Source organism: Akebia trifoliata, chromosome 2 (assembly GCF_017979445.1).
Source record: "Akebia trifoliata isolate Shusen 1 chromosome 2, ASM1797944v1, whole genome shotgun sequence".
In the NCBI taxonomy this organism is placed as follows: domain Eukaryota; kingdom Viridiplantae; phylum Streptophyta; class Magnoliopsida; order Ranunculales; family Lardizabalaceae; genus Akebia; species Akebia trifoliata.
In genome coordinates, this window is record NC_141376.1 from 24,660,011 (window position 1) to 24,675,881 (window position 15,871).

The 15,871-nt window shown below is 37.8% G+C and overlaps 1 protein-coding gene across 11 annotated transcripts in view; it reads right to left on the reverse strand.

Annotated features, from left to right (window-relative positions):
* The window catches only part of LOC147409960 (protein argonaute 1A-like), a 36,982-nt gene extending 22,578 nt beyond the window's left edge, over positions 1 to 14,404 (reverse strand). For 2 of the 11 annotated variants that reach the window (XR_015175508.1, XM_086432144.1), the window contains exons 1-4: positions 13,719 to 14,404; positions 13,500 to 13,618; positions 13,277 to 13,395; positions 9,229 to 9,404 (exon numbers count right to left, since the gene is read on the reverse strand). Coding sequence is in view for 4 of the 11 variants with exons in the window: in XM_086432144.1 (XP_086288270.1) it covers positions 9,229 to 9,330 (102 nt within the window). In the remaining 7 variants the exon portion in view is untranslated. Of the gene's footprint in view, positions 1 to 9,228; positions 9,405 to 13,276; positions 13,414 to 13,499; positions 13,619 to 13,718 lie in introns of all 11 variants that reach the window. The other 9 variants (XR_015175509.1, XM_086432143.1, XR_015175506.1 and 6 more) reach the window with 7 other exon arrangements.
* Positions 14,405 to 15,871: the final 1,467 nt, after the last annotated feature.

Below are 15,871 nucleotides of genomic sequence, written 5' to 3' on the forward strand. Positions count from 1 at the left end.
ATTGACTGTCGGCCCATTACCTCCCCCATTATGCGTCGGTAGCGGGTTCTGATTGATATTCTGCTGAAGTGCTTGGGTTGCCGGACCATCCAAGATGATCGTTTTTCTGTCGATTAAATTCTGCACTTGGTGCTTGAGTTGCCAACATTGGTCGGTAGCATGCCCCGGTGCACCCATGTGAAATTCGCAGAATTGATTGGGATTGTACCCTGGTCCCTTTATCGCCTCTGGGTTTGGCTACCTCTTAGTGAGATATTCTCCCCTGAGTAGTGCTGGGAGTAGTTCGGATAGAGTCATAGGCAGACGAGTGAAGACTCGAGGGATTCTGTTAGGTCTACGTTGCTCGGCTTGATGGTTCTGGGCGAACTATGGGTTCTGACCGAATACTGGATTTTGACCAAACTGAAATACTGGTGGAGCCGGTGCAGCTTGAGGTGGGTTCACCTTGAAAGGGACTTGAGGTATTGGCGGCCTCTGGTTCGAGATGAAAAAAGGTTGAACAGGTTGTACATTGTTAACTTGTGCCTCTTCTTTTTTCTTGTTCAAGGCTACCGGTTTCCGTTGAGTGGACCCCCCTGCTGGTGCCCCTAGACTGGACAAGTCGTAAATCAGACCTGATCGAATACCGTCTTCAACTCGATCCGCCACTTGGACCAATGACGAGAAGCTTGCAGTTGTATGTCCCACTAGATGTGTATAGAATGAATGGCCCAAAGTTGAGATGAATATGGTATTCATCTCTTGTTCAGTCATAGGTAGTTTAACCTTAGAAGCCGATTCTCGCCACCTTTGGGCATATTCTTTCACACTTTCCTTTGTCTTCCGAGCCATCTTGGCCATGTCATTTCTGTCCAATCCCATGTCCGTATTGAATCTGTACTCTTCCGAAAAAATCGTAGCCAGGTCTTGCCAGTTCCTAATCCGCGAATGATCTAACTGAGAGAACCATGAGAGGGCCGCTCCCGTTAGACTCCTCTGAAATAGCTGAACCAACAACCTGTCATCGTCCCCAAACTGGCACATGGATCCGCAGTAGAGCTTTAAATGGGACATAGGGCACCCAATGCCGTTGTATTTCTCAAAGTCAGGACATTTGAACTTTGGTGGCAATGATGCATTAGGGTATAGGCACAGATCTCTGAACCTCATTCCATTTGTGGAGTCCTTGCCTTTCATCCTTCGGATCTCTTCCTCGACTGCCTCGAGCTTACTTGCGAGTTTCTCCTCTGTGGTACTCCTTACCTCAACTGCCCTGAATTCACATTCCTCTTCTTGAATGACCTCATGTCGTGGTGGGTTGCAGTGAATATGAATTGGTGGTCCTTGATTGGCAGGGACGGTGGTTGGTAAGGTATTCGGTGCTTGCGGAAGTTGTTGTTGCAATTGTTCAGGTACGGCCTGGTTCGAGCCAGAAGCTTGATGTTGGACAGCCTGTATGATACTTGGGTTGGCCATCAGCAGATCAAGAATCTTATCATGTTTTTCTAGTGCCTTTACTACCAAATCAAGCTTTGAGGCGAGATCCGTTGCTACTTCGGTCGCTGTCTGTTGAGGTTGTTCTGAGGTGCTCATGGTTGGTTGCGAGCGTAGAAAATACGGAGGATTGTCGGGTGGCAAGTACTTCTTTCTAGGTCGTTTGGCCACCTGTGGATAAGAGGTTAGGTGTTAATATATAATTTACATAATGAAGATGCATGATGATTTATTAGGTCAGATCAGCTTAATTGGTAAAGTTGCATTAAGAAAATCCTGAATTTGATTGGGATTGGATTTTTGCCAGCACGGCGTTGGGGTTCATCGACATGGATCAAAGGTTTGTCAGCACGGAGCTGGAGGTTCATCGGCAAGGAGCCGGAGGTTTATCGACGCGGAGTCGAAGGTTGTTAGCACGGAGCTGGGGGTTTATCGGCACTGAGCCGAATGTTCATCAGCACGAGCCGGAGATTTGTTAGCACGGAGCTGGAGGTTTGTTGACACGGAACCCGATATTGATCAGCACAGAGCTGGGATTTATCAGCACGGAGCCAAAGGTTTGTCAGCACGGAGCTGAGGGTTCATCAGCACGGAGCCGGAGGTTTGTCAGCACGGAGCCGAAGGTTCATCAGCACGGAGCCGAAGGTTCATCAGCACGGAGCCGGAGGTTTGTCAGCACGGAGCCGAATATTTATCAGCACGGAGCCAAATGTTTGTCAGCACGGAGCCGAATGCTTATCAGCACGGAGCCGGAGGTTTGTCAGCACGGAGCCGAATATTTATCAGCACGGAGCCAAAGGTTTGTCAGTACGGAGCTGAGGGTTCATCAGCACAGAGCTGGAGGTTTGTCGGCACGGAGCCGAAGGTTTTGTCAGCACGGAGCTAGAGTTTTCTCAGCACGGAGCCAGAGGTTTGTCAGCACGGAGCCGAAGGTTTTGTTAGCACGGAGCTGGAGGTTTATCGTAGATCATGGACATGGTTGAGATTGATAGGGTACGGGTTGGAAATTCGACTTGAAGAGGATATAGGTCGTGAACCCATCTGACAGTGGGTATGGGTCGTGGACCTAATTGGAAGTGGATATGGGTCGTGGACCCGTTAGAAGTGGATATGGGTCGTGGACCCATTTGGAAGTGGGTATGGGTCGTGAACCCATTTGAGAGTGGATATGGGTTGTGGACCCATTTGGAAGCGGGTATGGGTCGTGGACCCATTTGCGGGTGGATATGGGTCGTGGACCCAATTGGAAGTGGGTATGGGTCGTGGACCCATTTGAGAGTGGATATGGGTTGTGGACTCATTTGGATCTGGTATGGGTCGTGGACCCAATTGGAAGTGGATATGGGTCATGGACCCATTTGGATATGGTATGGGGTCATGGACCCATCTATAAGTGGATATGGATCGTGGACCCAATTGGGAGTGGCTATAGGTTGTGAGCCCATTTGGATATGGTATGGGTCGTGAACCCATCTAGAAGTGAATATGGGTCGTGGACCCAATTGGAAGTGGATATGGGTCGTGGACCCGTTAGAAGTGGATATAGGTCGTGGACCCATTTGGAAGTGGGTATGGGTCGTGGACCCATTCGAGAGTGGATATGGGTTGTGGACCCATTTGGAAGCGAGTATGGGTCGTGGACCCATTTGAGAGTGGATATGGGTCGTGGACCCAATTGGAAGTGGGTATGAGTCGTGGACCCATTTGGAAGTGGTATGGGTCGTGAACCCATCTAGAAGTGGATATGGGTCGTAGACCCAATTGGAAGTAGATATGGGTTGTGGGCCCATTTGGATATGATATGGGTCGTCGACCCATTTTGACAATGGATATGGGTCGTGGACCCATTCTTAAGTGGGTACGGGTCATGGACCCCATTGGATTCGGACATGGGTCATGGAGGGTGGCCGTATAGTATGAATATTAGAGGGCTTTCCAATCCTGGTCCGTGTTCACAGCACGGATTGAAGCAAATCATTTAGGTCCGTTTATGAAAAACGGATTTGCGGTAAAATTCTGAGTCCGTTCATACAAAACGGACTAAGATAGAATTATCCAGTCCGTTCTGTATTAACGAACTTTACTTCACTTCTTCAGTCCGTTCTGTATTAACGGACCCTACTTCATTTCTTCAGTCCGTTCTGTGTAATTTTCCATTCCAACTTACTTTGTTGCCCAATGTTTTGTGTTTTGCTCATTGCTATAGGCCTAGAGTCTGCTATTTTCGGATTTTTGGTTTTGACACCCACATAAATAGTGATAACCATGAGTTCTTAAGATAATTTCTTCCCTTTTACCAAAGGAAAGAACCATAGGGACTCCTAGGACTCATATACCCTTATTTTTTTTTTTTGGACATTACAACCTTGCCTTTAAGGGCTAAAAGAGAAAAGCTACAACATTCTCAAGGGTTGATACATCTTGACATTTGTGTCCTATGCCTCTAATCGTATTTTGATGCATGCGGCTATAGGTGGTTTAAGGTTACTCAATCTTCAAACCTCCATGCACATTGAAATGTACACTTCTTAGGTTGGTGATTGAGGTGGATGTTCTCATCCCCGCCTCCCCAAATGAACGATCTAGGGGGCTTGAGAGTACCGGCATCCGGGGTTAGATTTTTAAAATAGGAGAAGGTGGTTTGTGCAATGAGATATGAATCGAATGTGCACAAGTGCATTACAAATGTGTATCAACCCTTACAACCTTGAACAAGTACAAACAAAATAAATATTACATGCATTCCCACAAAGAAGAGAACATCATAAGCACAATAATGTGAATCAACCAACAAATATGTTAGTAACAAAAATAAACTAAGAAATAAAGTTGAATATATTTTTTTTTTGAAAGAAAATGGCCAAGTCAAATTGGTTTGGACCCACAAGCTCCCCAGTGGAGTCGCCAAGTTGTAGACATGAAATGTTCACAATGAACCTCAATACTACATTGTTTGGAGTCGCCACCATTCTTTTTTGGAAATGGGTGTGAATGGGCACCCGAATTGATTTTTTGAAAACCATTTTTTCCATGGCATTGTAGTGACTCTCATTTGTTGGAAAGGGCAAGGTCTACCTAAGATCTAGGTAAGGAGGTCCGATTAGAGGATGGGGAAGGTGTTAGGCACCCCATCCTCTCCACCAAAGGTGGTTACCTTGCTTGGCCATTTTATTTTGTAAAAAATTCAAGAAAACAAATATTAAAATGCATGAGAATGTATGGTAAGAGTGGTGTGTGCATTAAGTGGAATATTCCCTTAACAAAGGATTTTTGATTTTTAACATGACATTAGGGGCATTCTATGGAAAAGAATGACCCATGTAGCCACATTAAATTTATGAATATGAATGTAGGTTTGAACTTTTAGAGAGACTCCATGATGGAGTTCCCTTAAGGCCACAACCATGATGCATGTATGCATGGCTAGAAACTTAGTGTTTCACCCCATCAAGACGGTGACACATTTCTTCATCATTGCCATGCATAGGTGAGTGTGTGCATTGTGTACAATATGATGCATGAGATTGAGGTGAAAAGGGCTTCAACCCCCATCCTTTCGATCGAACCTTAGTCCAATCTACCGGGGATGGGAGAGGGTATACATTACATCCTAAGGCTTTCTAAAAATAAAATAAAGAGAGGGTTAGAAGAAGAGAATGCAAACCTTGAAATAAGTAAACTACATCTTAAACCCTACCTTGTCCCTTGATGGTGAACTTGGACCTTGAAGAGTAGGCTTGAGAGATGAATGGGATGGTTAAGGGTTGAGTTAAAATTTAGAAGATGAGAGAATGAGTAGGAATTTTTGTAGAGTTTTAGGTTGAGAGATGGGGGCTTGAGACCATGCCTTGCTCATAGGAAATGAGGGTATTTATAGAGTTTTTGGAGAACTTTTGGGGATAAAGTGGTCCAACCCTAAAAATAAAGAACATGGACATGAGATTTAGGTTATTTCTTTTTGGATTTTTCATTTGTATGAGGGTAAAGATGACATTTGTGAAGAAATCCTAAAAGCATGCTTTGATCCTTGGTTTTTTGGTAAATAGAGGTGAGAGAACAAAGGTACTTTTGGGAGGATGAATGGGGGAGTGACATGTGTAAAGGTGGAGTGGTAGGTAAAAAGTAGATCTTGGTTTATTTGTAAATAACTCATAAAGCAAGGGTGGAAGTGTAGTTTTGAAATGGACCAATGGGAAAAGAAAAGCACATTTGGGAGGGTGAATAGGAGGATGACATGTGTAAAGGTGAAGTGGTAGGTGAAAAGTAGACTTTGGTTCATTTGTAAATAACAAATAAAGTAAGGGTAGAAGTATAATTTTGAAATGGACCAATGGGAGAACTCCATGTATGTACTTGAAGATTCCCACCTTTTGAGGGTATAATGGGAAGTTCCCTCACCTTTATGGATTATTACCAAAGACCAAACAACCTTTTTGGTTTGACTAAACCTTTTGAGAAGGGCATTCTTGAGTTTTCACAAAGGGAAAGTTGACCCTCCAATTAGATGATGCATTGGGTATTGGGGGCTTATGAGGTATCAACATGTGTCATCATTTAAGGGGTGAGAGAATGGACTTGGGTTTGGGTTTGGGATATGGACTTGGATTTGGGCTTAGGATGGACTTGGTTTTGGGTTAGGGATGTGGACTTGGGTTTGGGCTTAGGATGGACTTGATTTTGGGTTAGGACATGGACTTGGATTTGGATTTGGATTTGGGATATGGATTTGGATTTGGGTTTGGGTGATGGGCATAGGTTTAAGTGGATTAGGGACAAGGCATGGGCATGCAATGATATGAGATGATGCATGTATGCATGAAAATGATGCAAGATAGCAATGTGGGTCCGTCGAAGAACTTGAGTTCTAAATCGAAATTAATTCGAAAAAATTTGGATTTTCCTATGGGTTCGTGCAAATTGGGGTGTCTACAGTTCCTTCATCCACTCCATTCTCCTCCAGACCACTGTCAGGTTCATCCACTTGCTTTGCAGCCCAAGCTGAGATAATTCTTGCAGGGATCATTTTCTTTACTTTCGGGCATTGATTATTACTATGTGCAAACATTTCACACACTTTACAAGGTTTAGGATTCCATTCATAAGTAACTCTTTGATTAAATTTCTCCCCGTTCTCCCTCTCTAATATGACTAACTCCGAGAATTTACTAGAGCAATCAATTTCTACACAGAGACGAGCAAACCCAAGCCTAGACCTGTTTGCAGTTGCCTCATCAAAATGCAAGGGAATTCCAATTCTACTTCCTATTTTTCCCAAACAAATTGAAGACCAATACTGGATTGGTAGCTGAGGGAGACATATCCAAATTGGAATCGAAGAGAACATCTCACGCATAGGTTTGACATTCACAGACCATTTTCGCAGAATTAATGGCCTACCTCCGATGCTCCAAATTGCAGAATTTAGCACCATATTACAGTCCTTTGCATTACTAAATTTAAATAAGAAGAATCCATCCTCCATTGATAACACCTTTATATTTCCTTTGATTTTCCACATCCTTTGTACTCCAATTTTCAATCCTTGAAAAGAATGACGTTTCCCCAGAAGGTATCCAATCAGAGTGTTTTCCCATCGTAATCCTTCTGAAATAATTTCAGCTTCCGGAAGTACCACTGTATCCCCCTGTAATGATTAAGGATAAAAATCAAGAGTTTTATCAACCATTGAATGACTACTCCTTTTAAGAAGATATTTCCAAGAGTCAAATGAGAAAGCCGCCATAAAATCCTACAGGAAAACCTACACACAGAAAGTATGGAAATTCTTTGTCTACTCCCCCAAAAGGAGCTTAATGAATCCTCCTAAACCTTTCTTTTGATAGATCCTCTCTCTAGAATTTTCAGAGCTCTTTCTAATATTTCTTTATTATTTAATGCATAATTTATAGAAAATTTCTTTATTTACTGCTAAGTTAAGAATATGAATTAATTTTTTTTGACATTGTTGTAAATCTTACCTACCATATATAGGCCTTATTGTTTATATGTCGTTTACATGGAATGTCAAATGATAGAAAACAACATCCCAAGACAGTGGTTTTTTTTTTCCATGTAAAAAAATTACTACCACATAATATTAGTTTTAACAACCCAATTAATGAATCTATATATATATTATGCACTTAATAACGTCCATTTTACATAAAATTTCCACCCATCTCGCCAACCACAATGAGGAAGCAAGATTAATCAGGAAACAAATACAGCCTAGACAATCTACCCCCACAACAATAAGAACCTAACAGCTGCAGGAGGTAATCCTTGTGGCTTGGGATTCCATCATCCCTCTCAAAATTTTGAAGTGAACAAACTGTAGTTACAAATACAATGACATGATTTGATCACAAAATAAAATAAAATAAACATATATATGGGTAATTCACCTCAAAATACAACGTAAAGTGCTGAAAGACTTTCGTCACAATTCCTTTCAATCGTTACTTTGTTTGAAAAGTAAGCATACCAAGAGGCCCCAATTGTCCTTGGATCAATCACTCATTGAGTAGTGTAACATCTGGCCAAGTTGCTCCAGAACCATATCCCTTCTCCCCTCTCATGCTCATGTTCATATTGTGTCAGATTGATGTGAGTTCCTTTTCGTGTTGGTTACATTTCAAATCTTCAAAGAGTGAGTCTCTTCCAAACTCAGCTTGGGGAGTCTACAAGACCTCCCTCTTATAAAACAACCTCACAGGTGCAATTTTTTTTTTTTTAAATAAAAACAGATCAACAGAAATGGACAAAATAAAACTAAATGATCATTTGACCAACTAACCAAGCATCTCTAAGCGAAATAAAATTCTAGTAAATGAAAATATCGATATCTAATTCAAAGTTCTCATCAATTCATTAACAACTGCAAGTTATTATAAAGCTTATAAAAATATGCTCACCTTACTCTCTCTTAGTTGTAACACTTGAAAACAATCTTGGAAGGTACACTTCTCTCTCATATCCTTGCTTGTTTGGTAATTAATTAATTTTGGGCAGTAGAGTAAGAGGTCTTGCTATTGGTTGACGAGCTACAGTTACTTTTATACTTCCCCTTTATTAGTGTAATTTAGTTTCGGTGTATACCCCTTCGTTAGGTTTCTAGCTTTTGAGTTTCTAGGGTTTTCAAAATGCTAAGAAGATGACTTCCTTTCACTTTTAGTCATTATGGGCACTTGTACTTCCCTCTCTTTTTAGCCAGTCCCACCTGTCGGAGTCCTGAAGTTTAAGATCAAGGGCACGTCGATTGAGCCTTTATAGCTTTCAAGGGTTAGGATCAAGGGCTGCTATAGATTCGCCAACTCAACTTATCGCTTTCTCACTTCTAAACCTACATGTACCTTGGTAACATTATCTCAATTGTAAAATTATTGTGTTAAATGTTCCCTAGAAACTGATAGGTAAGAAAATTATATATATCTCAAAGCACATACTTTATCAAGAAACAGAAATCCATTTAGAATTTTCTTCAAAATGACTACCCATAATCAGTTTCCACTAGAACTAAGCGCCCATCAACCATTCAAATAGAAATACTATTTGAATTCAGATGAACACATATTTCATAGGGTGTTTTAGCAAAATGGGAGAGTATACAAAAATTGAATATACTCATTTGTGTGTGTGTGTGTGATCCCAGACAACTTTTTAAATCATATATAAAAAATTGAATATACCATTTTGCTATTTTTCTGCATTTACCAAACAATCTACAAACTATTTATTTTTGAAGGAAGGACTTACAACATTCAAGAATGCATCGACAAGAGTGATCCTCATTATAACGAAAGCGCTTTCTCGGGTGGCTTCTGTCCTGAATTTGCCTTGATGATTCTTGAGCTTCATCGGCCATGGATAACATCCTTGTGTATTCTTCGGTATTGAGCATTTCCTTAGTACCAAGTTCTTTACGAAAGTACCTAAAAACATAATTAAAATACATAACATAAACCAAATTAAATCTTGGGTGATTTAGACATGCTCCTCTACATTTTTGTTGAACATTTAAGATACTCGTGTCTTCAAATAGACGATATACCCCTTGACAACATACTAATTATAACATTTTGTATCTCTTATTAGGGGTTAAATCATAATAAGAATTGCAACTTTGAAACCTAATGCTTGATCGAAATCTAGTAAACCCCAAAAACTTGTGTATTTAATTCATTGCAATTTTGCAAATGAGGCATACAATCAATTTATCACTTTCTAACTACAATACTAGATGTGGGGAAGTCCACTATTTAAGTTTTCTAAATCTTACTTATGCAAGTTTATCTCCAAAGATCATGCCTTGTGGAAAAACAAAAACATAATTTGAATCCAAAGATCGTCTTAAATAATAATAATAATAAAAAGTAGCCATGCCTGGTCCATGAGGGCCTTTCATCATAATTTGATGAATTGTGAAAAACTAATGTCGAAAGGTTTAGAATTGACTAGTAAACTCAATTGCATGCATATCTCCCAATCTACTTATTGCCACTAGAACTCTGTTCAAAAATTTAAAAAATAATAATAGTAAAAGAAATGATCTTAAAATAGACAATTTAGAAACAAAAATTGAACTATAACTGCCACACTAGAAACCACAATAAACACATTGAAGAAATCTTACAACAGATAATCTCAAATTCTCAAGCAATAGAAATAGTTTCAAAGAAAAATATAATTGCCACACTAGAACCAACCAAACTAGATTAAACATACCAATATAATACCAACATCTCTGAAAGTAAACCATCCATCAAGAGTAGGGAATTAAAACAATCCTACCACATCTTAAGCAAAACAATAATTAGGGAAAGTGTTGCGTTTGCTTAACATTGAGAAAACTACAATGAAGTTGTTCCAACTTCAAAACAAAATTTCTAAAACATTGGCCACAAAAAACTCAATAGCTTGAAGTATCACTACACCAAATATGGCTATTTGAAACAGTTTTGAACCGTTCCAATATTAGTGTAAAACGGCTTTAGGACCATCCGTTATCGAGGCATTGCAAATGAATTGGAAGGGTGTAAGGCCATTTCACATTCTGGAGTCTGGAACAACTTAAAGCCATTCCTAATGTATCATAACTTAAAACGGCCATGAGTTGTTTCACATGCATTTATAATTTAAGAATGGTTGTGAACCGTTCTTCCATTATGGAAACTAGGCATCCCTAAAGTGATTCATCGGAATATTTATAGAAGACCAAATATTAAAAATCATCTGACAAAATGAGTATTTCAATAAATTTTCTACTTTACAAATACTAATATTTATTATAAAATAAGATCACCAATTGTTAAAAATTGAAAAATCAAATGAACTCAAAACCATATCATTTGAATACAGTTGAAATCAACTTGTCCACCGCCAGCTAAAACCATCTTATCTGTCACCTCCTCACACATTTCTTCGCCAATGATATTGAAGTAACTTCTCTTGAATCGTTCTTTACACTTCGAGACAATTCGATCTCTCAATTTGATTGAAATTGTCATCTTGTCTACCAGACTTCCTTCTCTATAGGCCACTGATATACTACGATAGTTACATTGGATTAATCAATTTCTATTGTTGCTTTAATGATTTTGACCTTTCGAAGGATGGTAACCATGTTGGAATCCATTCAATCTCAATCCTCGTAAGACTTTAGTGTTGTGAGTCAATTTGGTCTCTTCATTTAGGTCTTGAAGATCAAGTAGTAGATGGGTGATTTCTTCCATCTCATTTCTAATTGCACCAACCTCATTGAAGATTAATCTGCGTAAGTTTTGTTCATCGGTGAGACCAAGTTGCCTCATCTCAATGTTAGGCCAAGCTTCAACATCCTTCAAGCCTTTCTTTAGTTCCACATAACTCTGAAATGATTTTGTCACAAGGACTTCCTTCACAATAGAGAGCCATAAACATATCAAGATCAAGATCCTAGAATCCATTTATTTCCATTAAAAAAGAACAAAATTAAATGCATTGATGCACACTCTATTGAAAATACAGCAAAATACATAATGCTTCAAATATTCCCATTGAATTGAAAACCATATTGTATAGAAGTGAAAACTGATGTACTAGAGTCACATGAGGTAAATGAGAAATAGATCTATAGTCAGGGGGCAATTTAAAATATAAGTTCATCTACCAATTTATCAAAAAGGCCATTATATGATAGCTCTAAGTGAAAGTTAACACGATACCATGTCTATGCTGTTATGGGAACAATAATGTCCCAAGTCAAGAAATGTCGAAACACCAAACACTCAGAGAATAACCGTACTCAAATATATAAAAAGGTAATACTTGGAGAACTTAAATTTTTCTATAAAGTTGTTGATTTGAATTAATTTTTCTATAAATTGAAATCAATATGAGTGCAAATAAAAACCTACCACTACAAAATAAACGGTCTTCACCGGCGTTTTTAAATCGCCGCCATATGCCACGAAAGCGTCGGTATTGTTTATCAACGGCGGTTAGGATTTAGCTGGCAATTATGGTGTCGAGGAAAGTTATAACGGCGCTTTCCGCGGCGGTTATAAAACCGCTAGTAATGATATATTTTTTGCAGCGGTTTTAAGACCCATTTACCGGCGGTTACAAAGTACCGATAAACGTTTTTATACACGTGTATTTTTATATTCGTGGCGTTTATGAACGGCCGGAAATAAATAATATCAACGGCGCTTTTTAGAAACCGCCACTGAAATAGTGTATTAGGGGTTCTTCAAAAATTGCCGCTAATATAGGATATTAACGGCATTTATTAGTAATCGCTGCTAAAGCATAAATTAGAAGGCGCTTTCCTTAACCGCCGGTAATACTTAACATTAACGGCATTTTCCTGAAACCACTGGTAAATCATACATTTAGAGGCACTTTCTAAACCGCCGGTAATAAAATTACAATTCAGAAAAAAAAATTCCTATAAGAGGCACTTTCTACCAATTTCTGCTTATTTTTGCAATAAACTAATGACACTAGTAACATGGAAGCAATAAACAACATAACCCACCAGCACCAAAAGTTCCCCGTGGAAGCAAAACCATGGCAACTGCAGAGGAGGAAATGAATTGGGCACTCAGTATTTCTAAACACTATATCAGCCACTCATTTGCTGAAAAATTGTTAAAAAAAGGAGTTGCATTTGTGTCGATGAGCTCCAAATTCTTATCGACAAGATGGTTTGCTAACATAGATTTAGTTGTGCCATTGATCCGCATCAATTCTTTTGCAGTAGTAAGAACATTAACAACTGACCCAATAATAAGAACATTAACAACTAAAACTATAAAAAAAATTTACCCAAAATGAACCGTTGATTTTTCAATGAATTATTGGTCGAATGAATAATTGATGTCACAATTACCTATCAAAAAACACTAATTAGAATTATTATTTCTTAGAAGGTTTTGACTTGTGCCTGTAATTTTGTCCGAGACATTCTGAAACAAACTGAGACATCACAATACAATCTATACAAAATGAAATATTGAACAAAACATTCAATTCATGGCTTGTACAGTCTTGAAATGTTCAAAACCGATACATCCTGGATGATACATTTCGAGATGGTACGATATTTTGAACCTTGGATAAAATGGTGAAAGGAAGTTAATTCAACATACAAAAGATTATGAACTGAAACATGTACACCAATTATATAAACATGCCATGTTCAATCAGAAAAAAGTTTTCTTAAATTTCAACCACAATCAACACAATAGAAACAAATTGTGGATATGATGAAATAATAATAATAATAATAGAAATATAAAGTAGAAATGAAAGATGGACCAACCAATTGTCTTTCATTAACTGAAGAAATGTTGCCGCTTGGAGCAGCAACCAGAGCAAGTTCCCATCCAGAAGGATCTAGTTCTTTTGCTTGAACAGAAGAGTCAAAGGGTGCAGACGCATCTGCATGTATGGAATTTCCTTTGTTTTGTAAATAAAAAAAAAACGTAAATGACTGTTGAAAAAACTAAAAACGATAAAAGAAGAGAACAGTGAGCATGGCTTACTAGATGGAACTATGGCTAGAGCCAGTGGATTACTGTCCTCTATTATGAACTATGGCTAGAGCCAGTGGATTATTGTCCTCTATTATGGATGCATTGGGAGTTATAGAAGTATTTAATCCCTACACAATAAGTAGAAAAAAGAAAAATGAAATGGGAGCACATGCAGCAAAATAGATGTTAGCTGAAATAATAATGCTCTTTCAAGACCAAGAGGCTTACGAGTAGATCTCCAACATCCAAGTAGTTCCTGAATCAGCATATGCATATGTTACTACCTTTGATATGAGAAAATACGATTGAAATTACAGAGATGAAGAAGATTTATTAAATAGATGGGATGTTTATATCACGTGTAATGTATTTTAACCATTGCAGAACAACAACAAAAAAACAAAAAAGAAATTATATGAGATATTCCAATTCCAATCCAATGGTGTCGACATTTTTTATACTAGAAGCAATTAAATCTGGGTACTCCATCTAATTAATTAAATTAGAAAGAGAGTAGCCGAAGCCATGTTGTTGATTGGTGATATGTGAGAACAGCAATAACAAGAGTGAGTTTGAAGCAATAAAAAAGATAGGATGAGATTATGGATAACTTTGTGGATGAATGAATGGCTATGGTCTTCACTCCCTCACACTATCATATATCCTCTACTCTTCCTCCTCTTACCTTACAATTCCTTTGTTCATGATTGTATTGGACATGGGCCAAGTATGTCACTGTTTCCATGTGTGGATAAGAAAAAATAAAACCCCAATAAAATCTACTACAAGTGAAATATTTCTGAAATTACAAGTATACAACTACGGGCCAAGTGTGTCACTGTTTCCATGTGTGACTTCTTTCCTTCCTCACTAATTCCAATCACCTAGACAGTTACATGGACAGAAAAAAATTCTAATTTTTTTTATTTTATATGTCTACCATCCTAAAAGTTCTAAATTCACTCCTACCATACTAATCTCAACCATCTCCTTTCTCTACAACTCAACACAATCACAGGTGAAAACCCATATGAAGTCTTCGGTTTCATTCAATGTAAAGGAGATGATAAATTTATATAAACCCAATACAAAAATCAGCCCAACCCTTTCTTCAAGAACCTAGAAGAAGAAACCAAAAGACAATATATATCAAGTTGAAAGACATTATATATCTTCAAATACTATGATCTCCATCATAGTACTTTGGCTGAAAATTAAAGACAGACATCTGAATAACATATCAGTAGTTTATTCACATTCCTAATATTAACAGATGTATTATTTAAAGATGGTTCATAAAACATCTTCCAATCTACGGATGCAAAAGAAAGTGCATTAGTAACATAAAAGATCAAGACAGGGAATGGACACTCAAAACAAATGTAAGAAAAAAAACAGTGTGAGCTCCTTATATTCAAGTCAATAATATGGTAGATCTACATTCTAAGTATATTAATTTGTTTTAAAGCAAAGGAAGCTTGGATCTGGGTTTAAGCAGATGTTATCTTAAACATAGGGAAAGTAAAGGACCAAGACAACAAAAAAGGGCATCTCCTATTATAAAATGGCTCATTGGGTAATAGAACCAGGACTCATTGTTTAAGGTTTCTGATGATCCTGAGTTGGATAGCCCAATCCAAGGTCAAACAAGCAAGGGGAGATTCCAAAAATAAAATCAAATACTCAAACCTAGTTTGAATTTTGAACAAATTATCCATGGTTGCACCTCTGGGGACCATCATATCATCAAAATCCATCATCTTCAATCACCCAAAAACATCCTATCTAGATATTAGAAGAAAATAAAATTTTGAGATTGAATAGTAAAAATATTATACTATTCAACGACTAATCAATAAATCACTTCTTAATTTATAGATTCACAAATTTAATCGATTGATCCCTCATTCAGAGAATTTTACAAACTTTTCAAAAAACAAAGAAAGCACGAATCTTGTAAACATTTCCAGAAGATATGCCCCTTTATTGATCAACATTTGTATAATTATCACATATAAGACTACTGTCAACAACATCCCTACCAATCTATTTGGACTTATTCTATTATTTTCCTTATTACAATCATATAAAGTACAACCAAAATTAGAAATAGATCAAATACCCAAAAACAAAATAAACAAAAATCAAAAAATTCCTCCATAAATTTTCTGAAACCTCTATAAATATATCCAAATCCAGATTCTACACAAAATCTAGCATCCAAGTAACAAGTTTACCTAAAAAATCAATAGTTCAATAAAGAAAAAGAACAAAAACTCCAAAATTCATGAAAAAATTAACATTCAAGATGAAAATAAATGAGATTTATCAAAGTAAATAAGGTTTTAAAAAAAAATCTTTACAAACCTCAAATCTATAGA